This window comes from Parus major, chromosome 6 (genome assembly GCF_001522545.3).
Source record: "Parus major isolate Abel chromosome 6, Parus_major1.1, whole genome shotgun sequence".
Taxonomy (NCBI): domain Eukaryota; kingdom Metazoa; phylum Chordata; class Aves; order Passeriformes; family Paridae; genus Parus; species Parus major.
Window position 1 is genome coordinate 16497580 of NC_031775.1, and position 23024 is coordinate 16520603.

The 23024-nt window shown below is 38.0% G+C and overlaps 1 protein-coding gene across 3 annotated transcripts in view; it reads right to left on the bottom strand.

Moving 5' to 3' along the window:
• BLNK (B cell linker) overlaps positions 1-23024 on the bottom strand; it is a 90472-nt gene that overhangs the window by 62146 nt on the left and 5302 nt on the right. For all 3 annotated transcript variants that reach the window (XM_015633028.2, XM_015633029.2, XM_015633026.3), the window contains exon 3: positions 22-68. In XM_015633028.2, the coding sequence (XP_015488514.2) occupies positions 22-68 (47 nt within the window). The remainder of the gene's footprint in view (positions 1-21; positions 69-23024) is intronic.

A 23024-nucleotide genomic window follows, 5' to 3' on the forward strand; every position in this document is an offset into this window, starting at 1 on the left:
TGAAAATAATGAGACACTTACGGCTGGTGCATTGTTTTGAATCTGCTCAGCTCATGATCTGATGCGTTCTGAAAAAAAACCAGGTTTTATAGTTTAAATGAGGATCATTTTAGTCAAGAGCAATTCAAGAAGTGAAATACATGATATTTTAAAAAGTGAATGAAGGAAAGATCTGAAAAAACAGTTTTTAGTTTTGTAGCTACATGCTTGCCTCATCTTGGTTAATGCTTAACCTTTTGGTATTGGACTGTTGTAATATTTCTAGAAAGCTGGTAGCACACATTACATTGCTAAACTGGAATTTTACTGGGCATGTGGCAGATTAAATTATGCTGGTTAATGAATCATTCAAGAAGTGATAAGCAAGCCATTTAACATGGTCTCTTCACTACAGAATTTCTTTGCATTTTTTTCACTCAAATCAGAAGATTAGGATAACAATGGCTGAGTGGAAGATACTTGAGCAGTGGCTGGGATATGATTAACCTCATGTTTGTTCTGTTCTTGTTCTAAAGTTCTGCATGACTTCTCAACCCATGAAAAGATGGTGATGAAAAAGAAATAGAATTTTTTGTGTGCTACCTTGGCACATAAAGTGCCCCTTCTAGTGCTGAACAAGTGAACGCAGGTACTGGAAAGAGTTTCACCAAATGATTTCAATAGTTTGTGTAGCTCTCTATACCTTTCACCTCAGTGTGAACAAGGAGTTCATGCAGTATTGTGCTGTTCAAATTAGTGAGCAGCTTGCAGGCAAACTTCTCAAGTCAGAGTTTTAAATTATTCTAAATAAAACCTTTTTTTATCTATGTTTTTTCTTTACTGCAAAATTTCCAGTAAAGTCTCTGGATTGTACTAAGACCAAGTGTGGGATTGCATGTTTTCAGTCCAGAAACATTCTAATGCGAAAATACCCCCTTTTTCAGCATAGATTTCAGCAGAGTGTCGGTCAGGCTGAAAACATGTCCATTTAGTAGATGCAATTCTATCTCTCCATCTATTTTTGTGTTGGGAAGAGCAAATTAATTTGTGTATTTCCTGACACTTCCTAGGCATACCTGTAGTGGATGTGAAATCTCTGAAATAGAAACTTCCCAGTGAACTCAGGGATATTGAGTTCACTGTGGTATGACTGATATTTGCCCAGATCTATCTGTTTTATTTCTGAATAATGTCCCAGCCATCAGCCCCAAACCAAACTATTTTGCCTTTTCTCTCACCATCTCATCAGCATGATAGATGGTTTTGTATCAGGCATACAAATGGAGACACTAATAAGTGTATGAGAGAAGACCAAGTGGAGAGCATCCATTCTCAGAGAAAACATATTTCCTCGGTCTATATTTAAATTCCAGTGAATCTCTGCATTTCTTTGACATATTTGTTGTGAAAATATGCCATTTCAGACAGTAGAGAAGCACCTGCATTTAATACTTAGCCTGTAATTATACTGTAACAAAAAGCAGATGCGTATCTACATGTAGTGGGTATGGTAAGTAGCAGATGATCCAGCAGATCTAGAAATCACCAAATTCCTGAGGAAATTTAAAACTGTATTGAGCTGTGTGATTGCCATAAGGCCCATCCGGGGTCCTTTGGCTTCATCAGCTGTAGTGGTGACTCACCAAACTGCCTCTGCATATCAATGACCAGCAGGAGTAGGGCCATTTCCTCACCTCCTCTTGCACTTTTTAACTAAGAGGAGGAGAAGGAGGCAGCTATGCTTTTTGTTGCAAGGGTTTGATTCTTGTTCACCCCCTTTTCTTTGCAAAACAGAGTATTTAAACATTTACTTGTGTGTGTAAAGATTGCTGGGGTATAATGGCTTGGTGATATCAGAGAAATATCTTGTGTAACTTTGAGTCCTTCCAAGATGCTGTTTGCTGGAATGTGCTGCCTAAGCACGGCTGCCTTTCCACACAGGCAAGTTCTGTGTGTGTGGTCAGATCAGGCACTCTTTAAACTTGCTGTGGAGCTTGGTAGAGAAGGAAGCCATGGATCTAAGCAATGCTTTTATTGGGGAATGTTTTATTGAGAGAGTTTTAATCTATTTCTCCTCCCCTGGGACAATTGTCAATGAGGGGATCAAGCTATGTGTCTCACTGAAGTTTGAGATGATTGATATCTATGGGTCCAGCTGAAAGCTTTTTTTTTCCCCCCCTTCTTCAATAAAATGTACTATTGATTGAAACTAAGAGCTGCTGCTGTTCTTTAGCAGCAGAATTCTGGTCCTAGTAATGAATACAAAAATATCTTGCAAACTCAACACTTCTGAAATTACATGGTAGCTTCTGTAAGAAGATGACTAATGCTTCCAGATTTTAATTAACCATTGCTTCTGTTGTTGCTTATGATATACATTGTTAGTGATTCATATTGGCATGAATGGAATAAGTTACAAGTGAATATGTGTGATAAAGAAGAAGTTAAAGCAGTTTCTTTCCTGGAGGGATTTGACTTGCCAAATACACAATGAGGAAATAAAAGGACAGATTGTTCTTTAGTTTTTTGTTGGGGTTTTTTTGTGTGTTTGGTTTGTTGTTTTGCTTGTTTTGTTTTTTATGTTTACAATTTTATATTAGAGCACAATTTAGAAAGCATATTAAAAAAATCTGTTCTCTTCTAGCCTGGTGTTGATTTCTTCATTTCTACTGGCTGCTTCATTCACCCAACATCAACTTTCTCACTAACTCACTTAGTTCAGTAGCTCAGAGTAACCAAAATTCCTAGCTTGCAGATCAAGCCAACCAGCTATGTTCTGCAGATAGCATCCTGGAGCAAGAGAAATGCTGTGGCAGTGCAAGTGCTTGAGGTGTGTCCTTTGCTCCTTTACTTGCAGAAGCATGTCTTGGACCAGAGCCTATCCTGCTGTAGCTGCTTGCCACCATGGGTGCTGACAAAGGAGATGCCTTGCATCAAAAGCAAAGAGAAGGTACGATGTGTACAGCTTGGGGCTGCGGACACACAAGCGGGTTTTGTGAATTTTTGTCTGGAGACCTTCAGACTGGCTCATGCCCAGGGACTGTGCAGTACATGCAGAGGATCTGGTGTGTCTGAGGTGCTCTGCTTCTGTGCATGTGCTGGCAAGGGAGCAGTGTGGGTGAGGGTGGCTCATGTGCCTCGGCTGGGTGGGATTTAGGGCCTTTTGCAGCCCTGGGGATGCCTGGTAGGTGGGTAAGGGATAGTGTGTGGTAGGAAGGTGAAGAGAATGGGGTAAAATGCTGCAACACAACATGTAGCATCGAGGACATCCTCATCTGCCCCAGGCAAAGCACTTCTCTAAGGAAGGCTCCCAAGTCACGAACATTGCTGTCAGCAGTCATGCGACTTGATGTGTTTTGGATTCTGTGTTTGCCTTGGAGTTGTTTTGCCCATCTTTCACGGTTACTGAGATTGTGCACAGGGATGGTTTCAATGGAATTGCTGCCTAAAAAAAGTTTTCAGATGTCTTTGGAGGAGGTTTTTGAAAGAGTTGATTGCATGATACAGTATTTCCAACTCTCTTTTGAAGTTCATTGAAGTACATTTTTCCCCTTCCATTCTTTCCAGCCCTTTCTGGTGGGCAAGCACTCATATGAGATGGTTACAGCTGCAGGTGCAAAGAATACCTTGAACAATCCAGGACAGCTGTGAAGGATCAGTAGGAGCTGGAAAATGTCAGATTTTGATGTGAATGAGGGTGAGGGGATTCCTTTGACATGATAAACAAACATAGTGTGTTGCTTGCTAAACTGTCACTCTCTGGGCAGTACAGCTTCAAGTAAGGTGACAGCCTTGTCATTAACTTCTATAAATTCAGAGCTGCATTCTGTAACATTTCCAGTTCTGAGTATAGGCAGCTCTGGAGATGTTTGTTGGTTTTTGTGTATGTGTACATATATTTGAATGTAATAATATATACTGAATTTGACTTCCTCCTAATTTTCTTCAGTGATTTTTCTTTGTGGGGGGGGAATAAGGACAGATTTACTTCACAAAAACCAATTCCATTTTGCTGTGATAAATGCATAAGATGGAAGTTCTGTGTTCAGTATGACCAAGTTTATGTTAAGACTAGTTAATGAAAGCTGTTCTTAAGAAAAACTCCTGTAAAGAGCCTTTGTATGAGATTAGGAGGAATGTATGGCTACATTTTTGACTTTTGAGAGGCAGAGATTAGAAGTATAAATAAAACTATCTACATTTGGGTGGTCAGTATAAGTCTGAAAAATCATAAAACTGCAATAAGTCATATCAGTGATATCCCTTATTAACTGGCAGGGCAGCCTATCTGTAATTACTTTGGCATTTCTTAGTAAAGGTGTCCTTATGGAATATAAAAATATCTCTGGGAAATAAAAGTAAGATTTCAGTGCTGGCCTCTAGAGACACAACCTGAGATACAGATTTTTGTCAGTGATATCTGGCAAAAACTGTCAGTGTCTCAGACTGAGAAAATCATGGAATAAATGCATAGTGGATTTTTTTTTTATTTTTTTTCTTTAATGAAGGAGAGCTATGCTCTGAGGGGCTGGGGGAGAAGTGGAGAGAAGGTAAATAAAAAGTGAGATACTTAAAATTAAAGGTCAGTTCAGAAAGAATGACATAAGAGAGAGCTATTTCTGTTGTGAACGGCAAACTACTATTTTTAAGGAAATTGGCCATTTTAAAGTGTGTAAAACTGACATCTAGTGGTAGCAATAGCACTTTGTGTGCAAAGTGGCTGTACAGTGAGACGAGTTTGCAGAGCAGATTTACAGATTGTAACTATATTACATATTAAATTTACAACCCTGTACTTTAGCTGGGTGTTATAGGTTACTTCAAACTAAACCTTGCTTCTTTTAGTAATATCTCACTTATGTAACGCCAGGTTGTGGGTCATCTCTCTGAATGCATGGCCTTATGCTAGAGGAGAAAAGGTTGAAAGGGGTAAGAGGGTTAAAAAAAGGTAAGGATAAGAGTTACAGAACTTCAGGGTCAACTGGGAAACTGTTTGGCAAATACCAATCTTAGATCTATTACAAATGAACTGGAGAAGTCTGGGCTCAGAGCTGTGATGTGTTTCTCAGGTGTGGCATTACTCACAAATGTAAGCTCCTCTGGGAGAGGAAGCAGAATTTTATGGCCAAAAATGAGATTTCACATGAATTCAGGCAAGATGTGGGCTCTGAATTGATAAAGCATATAGGCATGTGCTTAAATAATTCCCATCTTCATTTGCTGAATCATGGTTAATATGTTAATTTTGAATTCACATTTTTACTCAAAGGGCATTAAAAAATATTTTTCTCTTTTATCTATCTTATGTTTTTTGTGGCTTTGAAAAAAAAATCCCTTGCTAAGTCTCTGCATGATGCCTTCCCCACAGAAACTTTAATTTATCTTTGCCTCCAGTGCCATTATATACATAATATATGAATTGCTAAGAGCAAGCAAAGATATGCAAAAATGAAGTATCAATTATTTTAAAAATTATTTTTAAAATGTCGCTTAGGGGCACCATACCTACAGTCAAAGGGTGCAATTTAAAATGAACATGGAAAAATATAAAAGCATCATTTAAGTCTAGATAATGAAATGAGAGAGATCAGCAATAGGAGACTGGGTGAAGACAGACCTAAAGAAAACCTAAAGGAAGAATGAAAGCAAGAGTGCTTCAGTGAAAGTGTAACTAGAAATGGGGGGAAAAAAATCATAGATAATTTTCTCTGGGTTTGTGTCAAGATTTGTCAAACTATATTGGTCAATTTCTGGTTTTAAGTGTTTATTTTACAATCTTCTCTATTCATAATAACTGTTGCAAATATTTCAGAGATAAAAAATGTTGGTAGCATAATTCTAATTCAACATAGCTCTGTGTAGTTTCAAGGCTGCGGTGAATCATATGCTGCCTCTATCATTCCATTTCTGTTACTTTCAAAACATGGTGAATCATATTTGTTGAACACAAATGTTGACATTCTGCAATGAGACTTGAGTCACAGTTGTAGAGGTGGTATAAGAAACAGCAGCTGTCATTTCAGATAGGCGAGCCTGGTGCTTTAGTGGGAAAGCAGAGCTGAGCAGCAATCCTGTTTGCTGCAGAGCTGCTCTCTAAGGACGAGATTAGTTGTTAACAGTTGTGCCAGCCAGAGCTGAGAGATTCAATCTTGTCTGTCCTGAACCTGGTAATCCAGTGAAGGTGCTTAACAGTTCTAATCAGCTTTTGACCTTTTGGGCCTTGAGTGGGAGCGGTTGCAATGACATGAGGCCAATTGCTATGTGCAGAGTCTCTCTGACTTTGTCTGCGCTCCCTGGGGCTTCTTCTTATCTCTTGGACACCGGTGCCTTTCCAAAGTTGTGGAAGCATAAGTCATGCTAGTAGCACCAGAATAGTTAATATACATGAGATCTCTAAGATTTCAGAGCAGCTGTCTCTGCATTTGGCTTACATAAAACCTTGCATAGTACCAATGGAGTTGTGTTGCTGGCAGTGACGGTAGCAAGGGAATATATTCACGATGTGCCACTGCTGGGGATGGGTTTCTTGGTGTGCTGTGGATTTGTCATCCATCATGGAATGCTGCTGTTACTTTGTCCTCAGACATGCTTCTAACTAAAAAACTGCTAGTCTAATATTGTGTTACTTAGAGCTGTGTTCAATATGTAATGCGAGTTTGAGATCTAGATGCTTCCCTTGCTGGAAGGAGCAGTAGAGTACTTAACATTCTTGAGGGCAGCTGGAATTACTTTATTATATTGATGGAGATCTGTCTGTAGTATTGCTGCTCTAACACTTCTAATTAAAACCAAGGGCTTTTTGGAATTATTTGATAAAGTTTAATATCCATTGAGCTGTATGGTTCTGAGGATTCTGTACTGCCTCACCACACTTTTTTAGCTATTGAGATGCTAGAAACCTGTTTTTGTCTCGACTGAAAGATGTTTTCTTTCAATAGTAGCTCAGTGAACCCCTGTGGTTTGCATTGTTCTGAGGAAACTGCCTATTGCAATAGTGCCATCTCACATTAAGAGCTCAAGGAAACATTAAACTATTTGACCCTTTATTCTTATATGTGCTATGAGTGGGTCCACCTATGATATATTTGTTTATGACCTAGGGTTTCTAACCTATTGTATACCCCAGGAGCTGTTTGCTCATACTTGACTGTCCAAGACTTTTTGAACCTGTTTTACTCCATCTCACATGTGTAATGAATGGTCTTCTCCTTGAAAGCTGGCTGCAGAAGGAGCCTTGTTCTAAGATGGTCAGTAAGGACTGATTTGCAATATAAATCTGTTTATATAGTGCATACAATGGGAAAGGTTGTGTTATTTTTCCTAGAACATGTCATCCCCATTAGTTGTAGGGTGAAATGTTGGAGAGATGAGAGGTCTCCAAGGTTCTTTCAAAAATTATGCTGTCTTCCTCACTGACAGTGTAACGTTCTGTGAGCCAAGCTCTTTCTGTATTTGCATGTCCTTATTGAAAGGACGTTTACTGGAACACAATAAATAAAACCATTTCCCATATCTGTGTAGTAATGCACCAATATATGCTTAAGCAAATTGAGTTTTAGTTGTTGAAAGAGGAAGGAAATTACCACATATAGAAATAACTGTGACCACCAGAAATTCAGCCTCAGCAAAAAAGCAGCAGAGCCTCTGCTGATGTAGGCTGTAAGATTAGGAAGCCTGATTTCTTTTTATGAGAAAAGAAAATTAGAAAGGGCCAGCTGAAATTCTTCTAGTGCAACCATTTATCTCTCTAAAAATGCTTCATCAATTAAAACAAGTTGTTTTTCAAGGCTTCTTTCACTTCATTGAAGGTTAAGACTCTATAAACAAATTTGGTTAAGTTGAATTGAATCAATTAATTTTCAAGTTTTTCAATATAAGGTGAAAGATCAAATGAGGCATGTAAGCATTACTGCCTTAGTGGTTCCAACGCACTTTATTTTTACTTTTATGTAAAGTTTGCAACTATTCCTTCTGAATCAGAGGAAAGGGAAATACTGAAGTGTCAAAAGTTCCATTTTTGGACACATCTAAGAATTAAGGCCTGGAAAATATTTCTAGTCTGTAGTCAAAATGCCAGTCACCTGAGACAGGACGTGCTGCAGAAATGTCCTTGGTATGGAGGAGTCTGCATAGAAGCAGACCTGATGCTTTACGAACTGACTTTTCCTCAGGACTCAGCCCAAGGTGTGAGTGCAAAATGCTGTTGACCCAGTTCAATGGTGACATACAGCAGAATTGACACTGTCAGCTTCTGTTAATAATCTTGACTTTGTCAGGGCTGAACCAGGTCTGAGGCCAGCTGCTGCTTCCAGCTACCTGAGTCCTGTTCCAGTAACTGCATGCAGGTGATTTGAGTCGAGTGGTGCCCTTCTGTGTCTAGCTTATGCTGTGGAAACAAAGACTGTCCCTTGGCTGTGTGATCATGCACAGTTCCTTTCTGGTTCATCTTTCCTATTGAAACAATCTGGATTTGCTATTTGGTATTTCCTTAAGTGAGCAGACATCTCTGCAGGTATGAAAAAGTCCCTTCAGTTCATATAATTTGTTTACTAAGGGAATGGGAGGAGGCAAGAGCTACAATGGTTGTGGTGGTGGTGTTTTCAGTATTTGAATACTGAGTTAGTAGGAAGAGTAATGTCTGTAAACAATGGCTGAGGCTGAGTCGGTGCAAGATGCTCTGTGCATTGCACTGAAATACAAACCTCAGTGTTCTGGCTACTAACTGTTTCCATCCTGCTCTCATGAGGGACACCGAAAATGACAACAGGAAATAGCATATCAGGAATCAATTCCCAGGTCTCTGGTAGCTGAGACTGGCAAGAACTCTTTTTCTTAGGGAAAGTTAAGTCGTAATTTTAGTTAACTGCTGCTATACAAGCCAAGTAACTAAATACAAGCGCTGCCCAGGTGTGTCAGGCTGTTGGGAACTGTTGGGAACAGAAAGTGGGTGACTTTGGACCTTCAGCTCTCCCCTGCTGGCCAGGGGCCTGGGAACAGTGCAGATGTGCTCCTTGCTGACATTGCCTGCAGAATCAGCTGCCTTCTGCTTTTCTGCATCTAGACAAAAACAATTAGAAAAAGAAGTTCTGGGAAACAGCTGTGGCCAAGAAAAGCTGTAGAGAAGGAGTATGAGAAACATCTTACCTCTCAGAGCAAACACTATGACAGAAGCTGTCAGCAACAGTTAAGCAAGCTCTGACAGCAGTCTTAAAAGCAAAACCTATATATTCTTGAAAGATTAAGAAAGAACATCTGCATAATAGTAAGCACATTACATTTCATAAAGGGAACTAGAAGTAGCAAATCTTAATTATAAGAATAAATACTCTTACTGAATCAGGAAACCAAATGTGGCTTAGTACATGCCTGTCAACCCTAAACACTTTGATGGCTGGCTATCTTCTCTTTGGAAATAAACCACCTCATAAGCTCTTTGAGTATCTGCATTGAAGAAACAATTTCAAATGCTCACACACAAATGTGCTACTTGACTTTGAAAGTACTCCCTGGATAGTGGAATACATTTGCTGTACCTCTGATGCTGGTTTAGGTTTTTGAGATAGTGCTTTAAGTTCCACTGTTTAGACTTCAATAATCTCAATGGTTATAGCTATGCTGTATAGATACTCTTTAATTCACATAGTCATGAGTATGTCATGTATCTATTTCTGTAGGCATCTTGAAAATGAGCACTTGATTTGTTTGATTCATATTACCTCAGCCCCAGCAAGCAATATTAGTAATAGTGGGTAATCCCTGACTCCAGCAGCAAGAGCATGGCTGCTGTATTTCAGTGGCTGAAATAGCTTTGTGAAAAGTAGGCCTTAAGGTGTTGGCTGGCAGTCAACAAAGCACCACAAATAGCGATAATTTAGGTAAGCAGCAGAGGTATGAAGATTGAACACAGTTAAGACTGTGTTATTGTGAAGCACACATGCCAGGCCTAAACTGCTGCAAGAACTCAGCCTTCACAATTGTTATGTGCTGAAAAGACTATCTACCAGTAGTGCATGCAACATGTGGCTCTGGCTCAAGCAGAAGAAACTGTTTCTGCCCCTGGAGAAAAACAACTACTGTGTCTGTAAATGTCTTTATTCAAAGTATGAACAAAACCTGTGTTGGGTCGCAGCAGTGAGTCTGGATGAAGATTTCTAAGGGAGAAGAACAGGTATAGAACAGAGTATCTCTCTCCTGCTCTGTGATAGAAATCATGGTGCTGCTTAGTAGTTTATGGCCAGAACAGCCTCTGATTTTGATAGTCACATCTTGAAAGGGCAAAGACTAACTCAATGTGTACTATTCAATGTGTACCAGTGACACAAAGAGCTTTACAAACGTTCTCAGTAAGTACTTGGCCACAAAGTGGTTAAGGATATTTGATTTAAACATCCGCTTTGTTTTTCTCAGTTTGGAAATTTGAAAGCCTGTAGATAGAGCATTCCCTCCCCCATACCCCAATATCCCCTGCCTTTCTGGGATGCCAATAAACTTGTTAGGATGCTTAAATGGTTTAATTAAAGTATTTTCTGGTTTAATGCAATCAACAATGCCTTCTGTCAGTGCAGCATGTCTGGTGCTAATGATGCTTCTGGATGATAGATGTTGTGGGGATAGCTATCAAGGTAGAGAGTAACTTAATTTGAGAGGTTTGATTTCCTTTTACTTTAGCTGTCAAGACCTGAACGGTTAGTGTCAGTTAGAAAGAAGCAAAGGAAAAGGTTCTTTGGAAGTTTTCCACCTCCTTTGTTCTTACATGGAAATTTAACAGTGTAATGACCTATTTGTCAAGTGACATAATTCTGTCTGAGAGATGTTAAAGTGTTGGATGATTTTGATAGGAAAAAGGAGATCTAGTTTTGAATACAGAACTCAACATATGACGTTAAAGCTGTGGTGTTCCTGTTCATATATGTATATATTGCTCCACACACTGTCAGTATGTAAGTGGTACAGTATTTGTGTTTTTTGTACTTCTGTATTGCTGCTTGGTCTGTACACACAAACAGTTATTTATTTGGATTTCATGCTGGATCTGCATATTTATTCAAGGTCCTGGGGTACCCAGTATATGCATCTTTCCCTTCCCTTTCAGTGTGAGGAATCTTCATAAATATAAATACCAATCTTTTTCTCTTTGACACCTCACAGTAGCCACTGAAGTGTGTCTACATCTAAAGTTCTCAAACATTCCAAGCATTCAGATTTTATAATTTGGCTCTTAGTATATTTGGCATTGATTTTATAGCATTAGATAGTCTTCAGGAATGCATGTGAAACAGACTTCCTTGTGGTCTATTCTTGAAGTGACCCAAATTAATTGTGAGCAGGGAAATTAGTGTCATTATAAAAATGATGCCAAATATCATTGAAATGACTCTTCCACTATATATAAATATATATGAATCTCCTTTAGAAAAAAACTTTTTCTACCAATTTTTGAGATTTAAATTACAGTAGTTAACAAGCGTGGCCCTTGAAGTGAAATAAATGCCAGAATATATATTTAAAGTGTCTATAAATAAATATTTTTGTTTCAAGGCTTTATAAGTCAATGACCTTGACATGTTGTTGACAACCAAGATTAAATGCTTACAAGAAATTCCAAATTTCCACTGACATACAGACACTCTTTCGTCTCCTGGCAGTTCATAAAACAACACTTGAGATTCAGTATGCTGCCATTGTACCATTTTGGAGCAGTGTGTCTTTAAATCTATTACCAAGCTTGTGCAGAGTTCAGAGTGTGGGGAGAAAGGAAAAGCAGCTTGTTTTCTTTGAGAAAAGTTGAGCTTTGAAAGCTACTGGAAGTTTTGGAATGTTAAAAGAGAAACCAGCTGAGATACATTAACAGGCAAAGAGCAAGAGAACAGGTCAAAACTGTACATGCAAGTGTATTTTCACATCCTAGTAATTTCTGAAGATTCACATGGCTTCAAAAATAAACTCATTCCAAGAAAACAATACACATATTTTTGAAGAGTTCTAATATTAGCCTCTCATTATAATGGTATCTGGAAGCCAGTGATATTTATGCTGGGGTGAAAGTGACCAAGATGTTAACTTTAAATTACTCTCCTAACCCCAGTTTCCTCGTGTGTGGGAGTAGGATTTTTTTAAGAAAAAGTCACTGTTGGTTAGTCTCTCCCTTTCTTACCCTCAAACCGTTGACTAATACTGAAATTTAGCTTAGCATGAATATTTCCACTTTTACATTTAAATGCTTTAATCAAGGTTTTAAAGAATTTTATGGTGCAGGGTGACTGTCATTTAGTGTTGTTTACAAGAAACAAACTAGGAATTGCATGAACACTGAGCACTAATATAAAAAACATATGCTGCTCTCTAAATGATTTGATGATTTGTGAAAGTCAAGAGGCAAAAATGGATGATCATATTACATAACAGCCATCCTTACAATAGGGCATATACACTTGTAAAACAGGGAAAGAACACAAAAAGAGAGAATACTTGAATTTTGATATGTCAATTATCAATTGCTGGCAAATTGTTTATTTATTAGAAGTTAACCCTCAACTGTGTTAAAAGGTTTGTAGTGAGTTCAATATCACTGTGAATCCGGTTCTTTTTTAATTGATCATGAGCAAAATAAAATCACTTGTTTTGAATGAAACCAAGCAATTTTGATTACTTAAGTTTCTTCATAGTTAAATAAATACTTTAAGTACTATATATTTAGCATGGCTTTTCATTCTAGTGACTAAAGCTGCTAGCCATGGCCATATTACTTCAATTATAGGTTCCAACTAGTTGTAGCTATTTCTGGTGCAATAAAAGTGTAAAAAATGAAAAAAATTAAACTCCCTAATAATTTAAGATGGTGATGAAATGGATGTGTGTTGTTGCTAAATCTGTATTTTACATTCACTTATTTTTCTTGGAGGGGAAGAAAGCATAGGTTTTAAACTTCAGACATGCAGACGTAAAAAATAAAATCAATTTAGAAACTTGTCCTTATAAATTAATGAAATAACCCATAGTGTTGTTTACCTCCTACATAAACCTAAATAGAAGTGTTATGTTTTTAGTCCAGAAAAATAAAACTTAAGTAATAAAAGTTAATTTTATTTTTAGTTAGTACTTTCTACTGCTTTTTACATGTGACTGTAATTACCCAGCCAAATAATATACCTGCATAGTATGACCACATGTCTTCTAGAATACTTAAATAAGAAAAAAAAAGATATATATATATTTCCTTCTATTGCATTACCTGTTAAGAGACCCTGATGTTTCCCACTCTAAGGTGTTTTTAAGGACTGTGGCTTCCCACTGTTATCCATGTGTGAGAGAGGGAATTGAGTGCAGCTCATTCAGATGTATATGAGGTGCACACGATCAGATGGTGGATGTTGGAAGAGTTGTTGACCTGACTGATAACCAGGCTTTTGCAGAGTGCCAGCGAATCTGGGTACTATTTAACATGACAAAAGTGGCTCTATTTGGTTTCAGCTGATTAAAATTCACAAATCAGGGTTACTTTGAGCTGAAGCTCAACAGAGGCAAAATCATATCCAAGAAACTCTTGATGTTGCAGCCGTACTTCATACTATGTTTTGGAAATTCAGCTGTTGGCCGCCAATGTCAAATGATACCAGTTTTATCTGTGCTGACCAAATGGATATTTCTTGCATTTGGAATGAAGGTGGTGGTTTGTGTTGTGATGAAAAACATAGGAAAATATAAAAAACCTCCTATGACCTAATTGTTGAGTTCCTCACTTTTATATATTTCTGAATTTATTCATGAGCACAGTCACAAAAATCCTTCAAGACCCAACAGAAAATGTAGCTCTACACTGTAAAGTTCAAGAATACTTAATTGGACAGGGAAAAGGAAGAAATGATAACACCATAAATAATGCATGGTACAGTTCTAAAAACACTGAAATTTTGACGGTAGAGGACTTTCTGTTTGGAAAGTGTATATATGACCAAATAAACCCCGGGCTTTGGGGATGATACTATTACAGAATTTATTTGCCCTTTTTTCCTGCTGCTTCTTCAAAATTCGGTGCTGTGTTTGTACAGATTCATTTCAGATACTCTGAAACCAGATGAATCAAAAACATTCAGGTAAAAGAGTGAGGTTTTGACGTTGGTTTGTTTGTTTGCTTTTTGAAGAGTCTCTTTCACTTACAGTGTGATGCTGGTGCATACAGACATTTCTCTAAACTGCTTTTTATATATTACAGGACCCAGACAATCTAAAACACAAATGAAGTGTTGCATTTTCCCCTTCACAGGAAACTAAGGGTTAAGGGCAAATGTCAGCATTTGCCTTGAATAGTTCTAAGTGAATAAAAGATGTCATCAGTTATAAATAGATAACATATGTTTGTAGTCTAATGCCTGTATTTATTTTAACCAAAAAATTGTATGACTTGTTCAATTAGTTTTTATCTTCTCCTACATTCAGATGGTTAAGCACCCTGCCTACTCATATTATGCTGATAATATGTTCTAGATTTCTAATGGGACATTTAAGTAAGTTTGATAGAAAGTCAAGCTTTTACTCTATCAGGGTCATACCATGAGAAATCAAACCCTGGGCATTTGTAAGGTTTTAATAATTCCCAGTCTTATGCTTTTCAAGGACTCTGTTGCAATGGATGCAGATAATAATACCTTTTAAAAGTGCAAATTGCATTCAAATAGCAGGGGTCACGATAGTTAAACTATTAAGTGAAAAAGCCCAGCTACACAGGAACATTGGAAGAAATAAATAGAAAAGCAAAGAAACAAAAATCTCCTATAGCAGGTTGAAAGAATATTGATAAACAATTTAAAATATCTTTTGTAGGAATTTTATGCCTATCTGCTTATTAATGTGAAGTCAAATGCCACAGGGAAGAGTGCCTAGAGGAAATCAAATACCCTACAAATAGAAGCTGTGTTTCTGCATTTGACACGCTAATGAGAATTTTGGATAGAATTTACTCTTCAGTATTCCAGGGACCTAAAATACATGAAATGATTGAAATTCTTATTCTTCTAAGTACTGGTTTTGTAGGACCTCTGGGAATTCTAAATTCTTTCCAACATGCCTCTTTCTGAGCACCAGTGTGTGATGTGGTTTCCCAGCAGTCCAACCCAAACTTCAAGCCAGATTCCCTAATGGTAAGATCTGCGCTTATGCACGAAATTGGCACTGGGAAAACTCATGAAAGATCTCTGCGATTGCATTTGTGTGTGTTTTGTTTTTATTTTTTAATGTGGGCAAATTCCATCATTTTTAGATATGGAAAGACTGATAAATATTTAATAGTATCTTTTGAGCCATTCTAGGAATAGCTGGAAGCTTTTGCTGTTAGCAGTATGCCAATAACTGACAGGTTGTGCAAGCCATCTCCTGATCATTTTAAATTAAAGACAATATTATATTGAAATTCAGAAGTCACTCTATTAGTAGCAGCAGTCTAAAAGCTTGGTGTTCCTGTTGTGTTCGCTTTTTCCCCCCCCCTTCCCCTTAGCATCATGCTTATTCAGAGCAGATGTCATCCTCTAAAAAACCCAGGATGGCTTCATTTTACTAAGGGAAACTCCCTTACACTTGGTAACTTCCTCAATGCTTCTTTTTCTATAGCTTTGCATTGCAGACTTCATGGACTTTCATTTTATGTGCCTTAAGCTTTTTAATACAGCCATAATAGCTCAGTCAGCATTAGCAAAATATGCTCAGGTTATTGTGGGTTTTAGCTGAATCTTAGGTTACGAGTGTACAGCAGAACTGTCCTGGCATAATCATCCTCACATAGCGCCCCTGTGGATGTCCTGTGGCAGTAAGTGTACTTGTTCTGCTTTCATTCGTGTCACTTTACAAATTAGTATCTCTGTAGTATCCAGACAGGTTTTAACAGAAGGGTATCCCTTTCTCTGCCTTTTTTTAAAAGTTCCTTTATTTTTTTTTCAATAATTTCTCTAGCCATCCTTAATTTCTGCACTTAGGACTTCAGTTAGTACTTTGATTAAGAATAGCAGCTTGAAATGTATCTCCTTGGAAATTTATCTCATTTTGGCACTAACATCAACCACTGCCTCAAATAAAATGTGTCTATTTGAGGCTTTTCCAGGTTCCCTCTGTTTGCAATAGAAACTTAAACTAAAGTCATCTGTACTTAATGCAATCTTGTTTTTACATAGAAGGCTGATGAATTCCTCCCTTTCTGAATTCAGTAGAAACAGGCAACTGAAATCTTCAGAATCTCTCCAGGCTATTCCCAAGGAGTCCTTTCTCCCTGCTATGTTGTGTGGTTCTCACAGGATTTTCTTGTTTTCCATGGAAATGTGTATGCATTCACCATTCCAAATCAACAGAGCCCTAAGAGTTGTCCCTTTCTTGGAAAAACTCCTCTACAACATCAATTTTTAACCTTGTTCATGCTTTCTCATGAGAATTGCTAATACTCAGCTGGCTTTAGTCTTCACTGCAGAAAATATTTTCCCAGAAGCCTTCAGAAATATCTCTCAGGTTAAGAGCACTATGGTGCCCCTCTTCACCTACCCCTTTAAGGATGAAGAGTGGAGAATTAGGAATTTATAGTTTGGTATTGGAAACAGATAATGTGAAAGAAGAAGGACTAAATTCTGATTAGGCATGCTAGAAGATTTCTGAAATGGTTAGCAGCTGGTATTTAACAATGGGGGAGCGATTATAGTTTCTGGCTTGATTTTTTAAACTAATGATTTTGGACATTAGTGTTGTGAAGCAACTTACATGCATTGTAAAATCTCCTGATCTTTCATGAAGGAAAGAGTACAAAAGCAGCCAAAATGAAGATTCTTTTAATCACAAATTCTCAAAAGAGGGGGTGTACTTTTATATTAGAATAGGATATTTAAACAAAACAGAAACAAGAGGAAATTAAAAATTACAAAGCCCGAGGCTCTGTGGAATTTTCCTCTTTTTCAGTCAAAGGCTTACAATGTCCACACTAGAACCAATGGCACAGTGCCTTATTTTCCACAACTTCTCACATTCTTTTTCATGTTCTCTGAACTTGAAAGGTACACAAAACTTAACATTTAAAATTATCAGCAAACTTTAAGAACAAAGACTTCTGTGTCAAAAGATATTCCTTTAATCCATATTTAATGTAATTATGACTATCATGACATTTAGAATTTGATTTAATTGTTGTGTGCTGGAGCTTAAAGACTGGAAAGCAGGCAAGCACTTTGCATCCTTTGCAACTACTGCATTAAACAAAAAAACCCCCTTATTTTCAAATAATTTTTGGCAGCAGCATTTGGAATATGAATAGAAATGCTCTTCTGTCACAGAAAAAAAAAAAGGGGGCCACTCCTGCAATAAATACTTTCATATGGGCTCAGGATTTTCTGCAGGATTCTGTTGCTGGGTTATGACAATAGTTTTATTAAATTGCTTTTGAGATAATTGAAAATACTTGGTAGAGTAATAATTCAAAATAATTGGATAAAATTCAGTTTCTAAGCTAACAATCATGGGAATTCAGTGATAATGATGATTGAATTTGTATCTCGGTCTAATAATTTATTTTGAGTGTTCTATTTGCTGATATTCATATATGTTTAAGTAATAACTTGATAGCTAAAATCACTTGTGCTCTTGTGGGCCAAGAATGATGCGTATCTTCACAGTGCCCTAGATTTCAGAAATCATATCTATGTTCAGTTATCAAGCTTCATATTTCCTTTGCTTTTCTTTTTTAGAGAATAAGGATAAATATGCAAATTTTGCTTTTACTTTACCTTATGCTTTGATGATGCATGAATGTGTACTTTAGGACCTGATTGAAGGTGATTGATAAGCAGCAGAGGTGCTTAACTGTAAAATATCTTCCTTTTAGCCCTTGTCTCTTTAAGGTGAGTCTTTGCTTCTAGTTACATGATAACTTGAACAACATTCATCTCCTTTCTAAGACATGCTCTTACCATTTTCTTCTTCTTGAAATGACTCTAAGCAACTGATTCTGCTTTCAGAAACAGTTTCCTATTTGGTTAGAAACATTAAGAAGCAGAACCAAAGCCCTCTGGACTTGGCAGCTGCTGATGTTCAGGGTGACCCAGGGAGCTTTCTCACCTGTCCCTTTGCTCAGTCCCCCACTGCATCACTACAACAACTGCTGGGGGCAAAACTTGCACTACTCTAAAAAATTACTACTTTGTTATGTTTTCTGCCTTCTCTTTTAATGCTTTGCATATATCTCCCTGGGGAAGAAACTATTTTCAGTTTCTTCCTGCCCTGAAAACTTTCATTTTAAACAGCTGTATATTAACTGTGTTTTCAAAGTCTGTAAAGTACTTGCTAAAGGGGTAGGTGCTAAATCACTTGTCTTTGCACTAGAGTCCAAGCTCCTATGATGTCCAGCTCCTACTACTATCCACTCATTGTTGAGAGAGTGAGCACAGTCTGTAGAAATACCTGGAAATTAAGGTGTTTCTGAAAGAATACTTTTGCTAGCTAAGCCACTTCTGCTGCCTCTCACTGGAAACCCTTACATCTGTGAAGAGTGGAAATAAGGAAAACCTGAAGGAGTGTAAATCTGTGAGGAATGTCAGAAGGAGAAATTTCAATCCATGACCAATAGAACCTAATTAAGGAGTGAAGGGGAGGAGGACCCTGGCTAAAAGAGGAACAGGAACAAAGAACTAGGTGTTGGAAGGCACTGATGGCAAGGAGATTTAAAGGGGAATGGGTGAAGAGGGGCTCAGTCACTGTGAAAAGCAAAGGGGAAAGGTGACGGAGAAGGTGGCAGATGGTAGATAAATAGGAGAAAGCAATGTCAGAGAAATAAAAATCATGTAAAAATGCAGCTAAATTAATGCAGTTACATGGCCTAATTTGGTTTTGTAGCTGAAGATATGTATTTTTATAACATCAATTTTCTGTGGTGAGCAATCCTCTTTTTGCAATGGTAACGGTGTGTGCTTGCCAAAGGCAGGACAAACAATGCCTACATCACTTCTACTTCCAAAACAATTGGGAATGGCAAAACATTAATATTAAAATTTTGTGTCATTGCAAACAGCTTATTTTATAGCTTTCTGAGATATGCTGTGTATTATTAAACTTTGGATGTGCACTTTTGTCATTAAGGTGTCAACAGCCAGCCCGAGGGTGGGACTTAACAGTACCTGCAGCTGGGACCATGTTTCACTGACCTTACCTAAGCTTTTTATGCTTGCTTGACACCCAGGGAAAACACTGCAAGGCTCTTTTGGCTCTTTCCCAAAAGAATTAGCTTATAAGAATGTACTTAGTAAGTCTTTAATTTCTTTTGTTTTTACAGGACCTAGAAAAGAATTTCCACCCCTCTCTGGAAACTCAAGGCATTCATGGTCTGAATTTTATTTGTAAAACTAAGTGTACAGGGGTGGGTGTCAGGTCAATCTGATCAGAATCTGACGCTGGTTATCGTTTTTCCAAGCAGATATCCAAGACACCTAAATCTATTTTAATGCCTTTCTACCTATTCCCATATCCCATGCTGTGAAAATATCACTCCCATCATTGGGAAATACTCTTTTAGCTGAAGCTGGGGAAGGTGGGACTCTGCAGATTTCAAATTGCAGCAGAGGAGCTCTAGGTGTGGTTTGTTTGGTTGCTGTGGTCACTGTTGAAAGCAGATGTGGCTGCTGTCCTTTCCTGTCTGCTACTTCTGCGTTGCAGGCGTGGGAGGGAGCACCCAAGTGAGACAAGGGTTGCTTTTTCTGGACAAGAGCTGCTTTTCCTCGGTAGCAATGCTGGCAGAAATGGATGTCAAAGGACAGGCTCAGTGAGTAGAACCTGACAGGCTCTGGCAGTGTTTTGCACTGGCAGGGAGTCAGGAATCTCCCACAGGAAGACCCAGGTTCCATTTTCTAAATATTATTCCAAAATCCCCAGCAGAGTATTTGTGAATAACATTGCTCTGGTTTTCTTTGGGGCATTCCTATTCCAGCCATGCAATTCAAAACACATTTTGAAAGAGCAAGAAAGAGGAGAAATACATGAAAGTGGTTTAGAATCAATGTCTGATCATTTTTGCTGTGTTTTAGATTTCTTTTAGTAAATTTCTATATACACATCCAATAAGGAAGTCTCCTATTTTCAGTTCTGAAGTTCAAGTAAAACTTCAGGTTTTTTTATCTTTTTTAATCTGTCACTGGGAATTCAAAACAGAATTTTAAAAAAACATCAAACAAGAAACCTACACTTAGAGGGAACTGAAAAGCAGGAGCAGAGTGTAGCAAGTCCAGACATTAAAAAGCAAGAGAGAATATAATATGCTCTGTGCAATGCAGCTGTGGCTTAATGCTGATTTGCACATTAGGACTAGATTAGCATCACTCAGATGTGACCTGCATATTGAGTGACTATCACAAGTATGGTACTATTGATGAAAAATGAAACTGCATGGTATACTTCAGATCTCATATACCACCCTTTTGTGGTTTTAGATTCTACAGAAGTGTAAAGGAAGAGCTATTACTTCTAAATTTTTATGAAATGCATGTAATTTAGTTTCCTATAAAAGTTCAGTTGGATGCTCAATATGTTTATTAAACAGAATATGATATTACCATAAAAATGATTGTTTTTTAGCCACTCAAAGGCAAGAAATATTCAAATAAATGACCATATAAATGTTGATTATTTTTATTCTGAAGGCAGTGAAATTGATTTAAGGTGTTGTGGCCATCTTATCACAGATTTTGTGGCTATAATGCCTGCATGACTCTGAACACTTTAAACTTCAGAAAGGCCTTAGTATTGATAAATGTTTGATTCACTTTCAAATAAAATGCAGTTTGCATTTGACATGAAGGATTTTGTGCAGGACGGCTCCCTAAGTCGTTTCATATTAGTTCAGTGACAGACTTTAGGATAATCACCTTCTGCAGCATTTTCCCAACATTTGACAACATTCCTCTTTGGAAAAATTAAAAAGATGAGTGTCCTCCCTGGAAAACAGTAAATAAAGGCATTTTGTGCCCACATCTGGTGGGCTGGTGTTTATATCTTTGATAAAAGCGCAGTCTGCTGGCTGCAGATCTTTCTTTCCAGGGAAGCTTCCCTGCAGTGCTGCCTAGAAGTGGGCTGGCACTACCTCTGGATTTTGGCATATCTCACTGGCACAAAACACCAGTGCTGCATGTGCTTAAGGTGTCAGTGCCATAGCAGGGGTTTGGGGCAGGCTGGAGCAGTCACACTGTGAGAAAGAAGGGCTTGTCTGGGAATTGTGAAGGGTGGGATGGGTAGGTTGGGGTGGCTCCCCTTGGGCTGCCCTCCCTTCCTTCACAGGCACTTGGATGTGCCTTCTGCAGTTGGGATGGAAGAATTTTTCAGGCTGTGCAAAGGTTAAACAGTAGCTTGGACCTCTCTGAACGTGCAGGGAGGGGAGCTCACTGTGTTCTCATGTCAGATACCGCAGTGTTGCTTTCTTCTTTATCTGCCAGGCTAGAAGGAATTCACACTTTTCCAGTGATTCCTAACAGATCTCATAGCAAAACCAGGTCTGTATCTAAATGTCCATCTAACTTTGTCTAGACACACAGAAACACTGCACATGTATCATGAGATCTACATGTGTGCATGGGGACTCTGTGCACACACACAGTGGCAAACTTGTATTTGCTTTTTAAAGGTAAACCTGTAAACCTGTCACTTCTATTTGGTCATTGGGCTTGTTCAAGTGTTTTGTTTTAAGAGTTTTGGGCTTAGTTTTTGATACACTGCTGTGTACTGATAGCTAGCTTTTTTTCTAATGATTCTGAGCTCAATGCCTAAAGGTGATATTGAGCTTCTGTTTAGACTTTGCAGACAGCAGTAGAAAGAAATCATATACATCTTATAACTGAATGATAAACTGAAGTTCAAACCCTCAGGTTCTTGCAAAAGATGGTTAACAGGCACATAACAGCTTCACGATTTCTGGGATTTTTGAATTCTGAACAACTCTACACAGAGCAGGAGATCCAGTTAGGGAATCATGCTACAAGTCATGTAGAAAGAACCTCAGATTTTCTGAGTGGAAATGTCTGACATCTGGTGACTGTTGTATATTGCTAAGGTACCTCTACTAAGGCTGTGCTTTCTAAAACACACCATGGAGCAGATAAGGAACATTTGATTTCTGGCATGGTATTGATTTCTCATATATTGGGCTAGGAGCATGGGATAAAAAAACTTGGCTTGATTTAATTACTTTTAATATGTGTGTTAGCTTGTGCATAGGAGAACAGCATCTTACAATTACCCAAATAAGGCTATTAATGATAGCAAAATATAGGTATTTGAATTTTTTTTTAGTATTGTCATAATTAATTCTGTTTCAAGCATGCAGATTTATCATGTTGACAATCCTACTGAACAATTCAATTAAAAATATATAAAATTTGTAGGAAAGTTTCTACCAGTGTGTGAGACCTGTCTCATTTTTTCTATAATGACATAAAAAATGTATGTTGCTCATTGTATCGCAGGTATAATGCCATGTTTTCTGCAGTGCAAAATAATCTTTAAAGATATTTTGGAGAGACTACATAGTTTGGAGAACAAACTAGCAAATGCTTTTGGTTTTAATCATGTTACTTTTGTACCGCAGACTGTCGCCAAAGGTCATCCATTGTTCTCCTTGCTTTTTTCACTTGTGTTTTGAATAGGTTACTGCTAACATCTGAAATTACTTCTCAGTCCACTGCTGCTGTACAGCTTTATTTACAGAGCCACAGGAAGCCACCACATCCACCCTTAGCTTTACCTTCTCTGCCTCTCATCCAGTGATGGAGACTACAGCTCCTTTAGTGACCCAATTTATAATGGATGCAAGGGACAGGAATCAGTGTGTATTTGACAGCTTTGTAAGCCCTACTACATTACTATGAATTGTTGGTAAAACCCAGTTTTACTCTGTGGCCATGGTGTACCTGCAGGGTCATGAATCATGTTGAAGCACAGAAGCTGTTGTTAGCATAAACAGCAGGTATAGCTCCTGGTGCACCCAGGTAACAGTTCTGTTGAGCAATGAATTGCCAAGCAAACATAACTCTGCAGTGCATAAA